General features: G+C 37.9%; 1 protein-coding gene across 1 annotated transcript; it reads right to left on the reverse strand.

The window, feature by feature from the left end:
- Positions 1–227: 227 nt before the first annotated feature.
- On the reverse strand, positions 228–6,716 carry muc13b (mucin 13b, cell surface associated). Its single transcript, XM_086303634.1, has 12 exons — positions 6,583–6,716; positions 4,993–5,604; positions 4,434–4,556; positions 3,548–3,654; positions 3,328–3,386; positions 3,043–3,194; positions 1,931–2,059; positions 1,793–1,835; positions 1,663–1,700; positions 1,401–1,488; positions 939–1,218; positions 228–836 (listed from the first exon to the last, which is right to left on the reverse strand). Exons 1-12 carry the CDS (start codon positions 6,635–6,637, stop codon positions 696–698), a joined length of 1,827 nt encoding a protein of 608 aa, XP_086159760.1. The 5' UTR covers positions 6,638–6,716; the 3' UTR covers positions 228–695.
- Between the last annotated feature and the right edge of the window lie 531 nt (positions 6,717–7,247).

Here is a 7,247-nt window from a genome sequence, read left to right on the forward strand (position 1 = left end):
ATAAATATTAAATATTTAAAGAAATATTTAATTTAATATTTAAATAAATTCCCCTTTCACACTGTGGACAGTCTATTCTTTAGGCTCAGAGCTTGAGGGCCCTTCGCAGTATCTTTGCTCTTCCTGGGATTGACCCTTACTGGATACCGATATCCTTGTTGTAATTGGAAGTGACCAGATTTGACAAAAAGGCTACATCTTTGACACACACGCACACACATGTGCAACAGGTTCTTATAATTTTATTAGAAGAAACTTGTGTCATTCACAAAAACTGAATTAAACATCAAATTTCAGTTCATTACAAAAAATTTTTACATGAAAAAAAGAAATTGTGAATTCATACATGAAGGAAGCATTAATCGTATAACACAACAATATTAAGCAGCTCCTCATTATCGCATTATATTTGGACATGAACGTCCAGGTTTCTCATTCAGTTTGAATAGACAACTCTTCAGTAATTCATACTTCAATGAACCAAAACAGATTAAAAAAAAAAATGAGACTAATCCTCAAAATCATGCCACCAACTTGATATAAAGTAGTCACGATCAGACATGACTGGTTTATGACTGTTTGTACTGTAGTCAGATACATAAGATTCAATAAGGTTCATTACATACAGTAATTATAAAATACATTTAAAAACATAAACCTGTCATTGTATAGTGAGCCTTTCTGATTTTGTACTACTAGTAGCGTCTTCCATCATCGTGTGTGTAGTACGGGTTGCTCTGGCCTTGGTTCTGAGTATACGGGTTCATTGTAGGTTGATTCTGGGCATAAGAGTTGTTCTGAGATTGAGCCTGATCGTATGATTCATCATATAACCGCTATAGAGGAAAAAAAGAGAGAGTGAATTTAATGCCAAACACTAAGAAACCAAAAAGCCTGATGAGGGTATTTCTTCTCTATACACACAGAGACATACTCACCGAACCACTGTTCATATGTCCAAAGTTTTGTCGGCCGTTGCTTGGTTTCATCTCCAGGTTGGTCCTGTTGTCCCAGCTGTTGGTGGTGGTGGCAGCTCGTGGGAACACAGGCGCCCCACCATTCTGAAAACCTGAATTGCCATTGCCTGACCTGTTAAATGAGACTCCCTGGCTGTGGCCCAACTTGTTGCTAGCCATCGGTTGTGCGGCAGAACTCGGGTTAGTGTAGGGTTTTTCCATTTCTGCACTTTTGCTCTTCTTGAAGCTTATGTTTAATTTTCTGAAATCACAGCAGTAAAATAATATTTGAATTCACTATTGTGTCTGTCAGACATGAACAAATTCTCTTGATTTTAATTGCATTTGCATCTAAAATAAAGCCTAAATCAAAATGAGGAAAAACACTTTCTCACATTTATGGGGGCAAATGAAAGATGTTATTGTTATTGGTAAGAAACTTACTGGGTAGCTACTACTGGTAGAAGGATGATGGCTATGAGCAGCAGTCCTCCAAGCACAGAGCCCACAATTACCAGAATGAGCTGCCAGTCTAATAAAACACAATGAATAGGACATAAACTTTTATCGCATTTTCCAGCTTTTGAATAACCTTTCTACCTATTGTATCATGTGTTATATTTTATCTTGTGAGTTTTTTCTTTAAATAGCTGTCATTAAGTAACCATGCTTCTGCTTTCACTTTAAAAACATGCAGTATACTCACTTTCTGAGCAGTTAAAACCAGAATAACCAAACGAGCATCTGCAAGACAAGAAGAAGGTTGATTTTAAGATTTATATTTAAAAGCAACCTTACATCAACAGAGGACATACAGGAGGGGAAGGAGTACTTACGGCACGCACTTATTATCCTTCAATTCTTTCCCAAAGGGACAAGCTGTAAAAAAGAAAAATTGAGACACTTTGTCGTTTGCTTACATAAGACACACACAGACACACACACCACTTACTTTGCTCAGGAAATTGTCTTACCAATGCACATTCTGTTACTGTAGTCTGTTTGCATGTAGCCTTTGTTACAAATACAGCTGAAAGTTCCATCGCCTGATTTGCAGTTTGTGGAGTGTTCATCACAGGGAGTGTCATCACACAGGTTTGTAACTTTAAATGACGGAGAGAAAAAAAGCCTCAGTACTCAAGGACATGTTTCGCAACATGTACAACAGTAAAATAAATGAATCACTAATATGCCATGAAATGAACCCTGGACTGAAATTAACAGCATGACTTCATCTTCAAAATATCATGATCATCAGAACATCATAAATCACCGAATTATAAATAAAGATTACAATACATGCAATGGCAGCAGCTGCCCTGATTGTGACATCCATTATATTTTTATTACAACTAAATTATCTTTGACAGATGGTGGAAATAGTTTCATTTAGACAGAAGTGTAGATTTAGTACAAAGGATTCTGAAACACATCTTGTCAATTATATTCTTTCTGAAAACAAATCTATTCCTACTGTGAGTTTTATTCTAGATACATATCGACATAAAACAATGTGCTTGTCATGGCTGTGTTGTGTGGCAGGCAGGCAGGAAAAAGGACCCAAAATGCAGGACTCTCAAAACGGGACTGGAACTCAAAACGCAGCTTTATTGCTGGCAAAAGTTCCTCATAAAGTAATACTCAAAAAAGCAAAACAAAACCAAGACTCACAACAGAGGCGCTAGAGGACTGACCATGACAAACACACAGCATGTTGAGGGTACAACACGCGAGAGAGCAAAGGCCAACACAGGGCTTGTATACACAGGGGAGTAATCAGGGAATGGGAAACAGGAGGGGGACACAGCTGCGAGAAATTAGGCTAACGAGACAGAGGAGAAGTAAAACTGAGCACACTGACATCAGACATGAACATGTAAAACAGGAAACAAGAAATACTTTACTAAGACACGGACTTGACAGAAAATATAACCCGTAATACAAAATCAGACCAGCACAACTCAAGATTCAGAACATAAATATAATGAACATAATCTAGAAAAACACCAAAATATAAGAAACAGAAAAAGCTGGGTCAAAATGATTCAGAACCGTGACAGTGCTAGAGTACAGGTAACAAACTTACTGTTAAAGGTCTTCTCAATCACGTTACAGCCCGTACACTCTGTTAATGTTTTTACAACTTGATCATCTGTGATTTCAGAACTGGCCTCGAAGATGATCTGTACTGATGCAATGACCTCTGAGCTTGCCCTTGACACACGAGTGGTTGTTGGACTGTAAAGACAGAAATCACATTTAGTGATGATTGCATCATTTATTTGTGCAGTATAATAACATGTTAATGTACATTGATGTGAAACAGGCTGAAAGATTTTATAGTAAAAGCTGTTGTCAGTCTGAGACTTACAGGAGTTTCAGCACTATAGATTTGGAGTAACCGTTCGTCTCGTTATAAACTTCATCCAGCTGTGTTTTCAAAAGAAAATATGTTTTGCTCAGTATGACTATTAAGATTGATTAAATAACTGATGAAATTGTTTTTAGTATAACTTGTAATGTCAAGTGCATTTTCAAAAAATGTCCATAAAGACACATTTATTGATAGAGAATACTACGTAATTACTTACCTCAGCAATGATTTCATTAGCAGTTTCTATAAATTCCTTTGATGTGGTGTTTGTCATTTCATCTTTAAATGGTTTGTTCACTTGAAGATTTCCAGGGAAGACTTTGGCTGAAAACAAGAAAATATCAGAAGAAAGTGAAAATCTAATAAAATGATATTTTATATCTCTCATTTTCTTGCTGAAAGGAGGGAGATTGATGCCAGTCTCATACAATGTCTGTCTGTTAAATATCAAGCTACAACTAGCAGGTACTTAACTAAGATTAAGACAGGAGGCTAGCTGGGTTAGTCCCAGACATAAACCCCAGAAAAACAAAAAAAACAAAATCCAATTTGTCATTCTTACACTTTATTTTTGCATGGATAAAGTAAACCAAATCTAAAATGTTAACATTAAAATGTATTTCACAGATTGCATTAAGTTGGCTAAGCCAGGCTAACAGTCAACATTACTCACTTACTGTTTATGTCCGACTAAATCAGGGCTGCCCAATCCCAGTCCTCGAGAGCTACTATCCTGCAGCTTTTAGATGCATCCCTACTCCAACACAGCTGAATCAAATGAATGGCTTGTTATCAGGCCTTTGCCAAACACGATGGCATGCTGAAGAGGTAATCAAACCATTTGATTCAGCTGTGTTGGAGTAGGGATGCATCTAAAAGCTGCAGGACGGTAGCTCTCGAGGACTGGGATTGGGCACCCCTGGACTAAACTGATTAGGAGATAGCTAGTTCAAGAGGTACATATTGTTTTGAATGACCTGTTCTTCAGTGATCTACTAATCTTCCTCCAGCCCACGTAGTGTTATATACTGCTATATAATCTTCATTCATGTCACTGTTAAATAAAGTAAAATCTTCATAGCGGCACACAAACAAATACTTACAACGTTCACAACTGTTTGAAACATTGTTGTAGGAATCACCAGCGAGGCACAAGCATACATATGTGTTGTTATAACGGACCTCACAGGTGCTTCCAGTGCCACAGGGATTTGGGTTGCAGGGATCTTCAAAGTGAGAAACAAAACAAGTGCGAGCACACACACACACACACACACACACACACACACACACACACACACACACACACACACACACAGAGAGAGAGACTTAGAAATAATATTATTAATAATGGATTGCATTTATATAGTGCTTTTACAGACCCTCAAAGCGCTTTACTATTCCTCTATTCATTCACACACTGGTGGAGGCAAGATACAGCAGAGTGACAGAAGTGAAGCTGCCATATCACACCATCAGCCCATCGTGCCATCACCAGTAGGCAGTAGGTGAAGTGTCTTGTCCAAGGATACAACGACCGAGACTGTCCGAGCCGGGGCAACCTTCCGATTACAAGACGAACTGCCAACTCTTGAGCCACGATCGAAACACTATATCAGCATTATAACCAGTGAACATTTAGATCCAGGGGGATCGAATTACCTTTAAATGGAGTTGTTGTTGTTGTAGTTGCAGGACCTGTTGTTGTTGGAGTTGCAGGGCCTGTTGTTGTAGTTGCAGGGCCTGTTGTTGTTGTAGTTGCAGGGCCTGTTGTTGTTGGAGTTGCAGGGCCTGTTGTTGTTGTAGTTGGAAGGCCTGTTGTTGTTGTAGTTGGAGGGCCTGTTGTTGTTGTAGTTGGAAGGGCTGTTGTTGTTGTAGTTGGAAGGCCTGTTGTTGTTGTAGTTGGAAGGCCTGTTGTTGTTGTAGTTGGAAGGCCTGTTGTTGTTGTAGTTGGAAGGCCTGTTGTTGTTGTTGTAGTTGGAAGGCCTGTTGTTGTTGTAGTTGGAGGGCCTGTTGTTGTTGTAGTTGGAAGGGCTGTTGTTGTTGTAGTTGGAAGGCCTGTTGTTGTTGTTGTAGTTGGAAGGCCTGTTGTTGTTGTAGTTGGAAGGGCTGTTGTTGTTGTAGTTGGAGGGCCTGTTGTTGTTGTAGTTGGAGGGCCTGTTGTTGTTGTAGTTGGAAGGGCTGTTGTTGTTGTAGTTGGAAGGGCTGTTGTTGTTGTAGTTACATCGTCTCCTGAACCTGAAATTTCAGGATCTTCTGCTCTTGTTGAAGAGGCTAATAGTTGTGTTAAAACGCAGTAGTTAGTATATGATTACCTTTGTTCACAACTTTGAAATTTGATACCCAGGAAGCAAGCCAGAGAAAAAAATTATATCAAAGTTATTAAAGCAGGATCATATAGTCTATGTTTAATGATGCAAGACATCAAACAAAGAGCTAAGTAGGGTCATTTCTCAGTCTCAGTAAGAGAGCACCAGCAGTGACACAGACTCTGCATGGAAAACATAAAGTTCACTCAACCATCATTTAGGATTCAGACATGTAAAGCATTAAACAGTTTGCAGGATCTGAAGTGAACAAAGAGACTTCCTTGATCGTGGCCTTGCCAGAAGGATGTGGTATAACAACAGGGTCATAAAATAATAAAATGGCAATTAATGTCAGACTGTTGACATGAACACACTGGTCAAATTTGCTTATATATGTGCTAAACCAGCCCAGATACACAATGGTTGCAAAGGAAGATGTGCAAGTTAGACCATTATTAAAAACATATGAGTACTGGACAAGTGTATAGAATTTGTATGGAAGCAAAACAAAAGGGGAAAGGAACTAGTAACTGTTAATCATGAAAATGATATTCTCATATTCAAGCTAATTTGAGATATTTTGATTGGAGGACATTTATCCAGGCAGTCTTACGTCATGGCTAGCTCTCCATTTTGCTGTTACAGCTGTAATCTTGGATCAGGAATGACTGCAAAGTCTTAAATAACATAATCCATTTATCTACTATTTACATAAAGCCTATTAAAGCTCCACCTGTGTGCATAACAGTTTAGACTGAATTAAACTGAAAGCTTAATTAAATAAATTAAAAAAACAACTATATTAAAATGAATATTTCACCTCTAAAGTTTATCTGATGTTTTAATTTGTTAACATGTGCTCTACCCTGTCACTCTATCATACACTATCAAACTGACAAAAATAAGGATTTTAAAGTTGTTGCAATAAAATCAGGCTACTTACCAAAAATGGCTACAACAAGCCAAATGACAGACAGGAGGATGAATTTTTGAGCCATTGGATGAATCAAAAACAACAACAGGGTGGAAAAAAGTTAGTGAAGGCCAGAAGTGGCCGAGTCTGTAGTTCTCTTAATCTTTGAGCTTGAAACTGCCAATTGTTCTCCACTGGCGGTTTTAATCAGCAGCCACTCCTCCTTTAGTGTGCTAAGTGCAGGTCACACCCAGAGACGATGACCAGGAAGCCCACTTTTCAAGCCTTTTATCTACTAATCAATTTTCCATGACTTTACCAGCTGGGTTATCTAATGGATATTTTAAAGGCTGGTCCAGACCAACATGGTGCTGATCACAAACATATGTGCTCTATGAAGTGCAGAGAAAAATGATTCTTTTAGAATTAAAATTACTATGGACCATTTGGATTTATTGGCAGTTAAAACCAAAGAAAGTGAAGAGAAGGAAGAAATTCACAAAACATTGCCCCAAACCTTTTATTTTCAAAATTTTTATTTGTATTTTTCTATGCGTATGCCTTATTTACAGCATATATCATAATTAAACCCATACAGAATGAAGATAAATCACAGTTATGGTTAAATTAGGTGCTACAATACTAAAGATTAATGAAATTCAAATATATATATTTTTTGTTTGTACTTATAACCG

The sequence above is a fragment of the Aulonocara sp. 'chitande type north' Nkhata Bay genome, linkage group LG8 (assembly GCF_057382095.1).
Source record: "Aulonocara sp. 'chitande type north' Nkhata Bay isolate Kocher_YH1m ecotype deep benthic linkage group LG8, A_spYH_male_GT1.1, whole genome shotgun sequence".
Taxonomy (NCBI): domain Eukaryota; kingdom Metazoa; phylum Chordata; class Actinopteri; order Cichliformes; family Cichlidae; genus Aulonocara; species Aulonocara sp. 'chitande type north' Nkhata Bay.

Bases quoted from the DNA above. Each gene is read 5' to 3' on its own strand.
- muc13b (XM_086303634.1), bottom strand. From the start codon at position 6,637: ATGGCTCAAAAATTCATCCTCCTGTCTGTCATTTGGCTTGTTGTAGCC. The intron at 4,557-4,992 runs GTAATTCGATCC...CTCACTTTGAAG, and splicing joins AACAACAACTCCATTTAAAG to ATCCCTGCAACCCAAATCCC. The intron at 2,060-3,042 runs GTAAGTTTGTTA...CGTCATTTAAAG, and splicing joins GATTGAGAAGACCTTTAACA to TTACAAACCTGTGTGATGAC.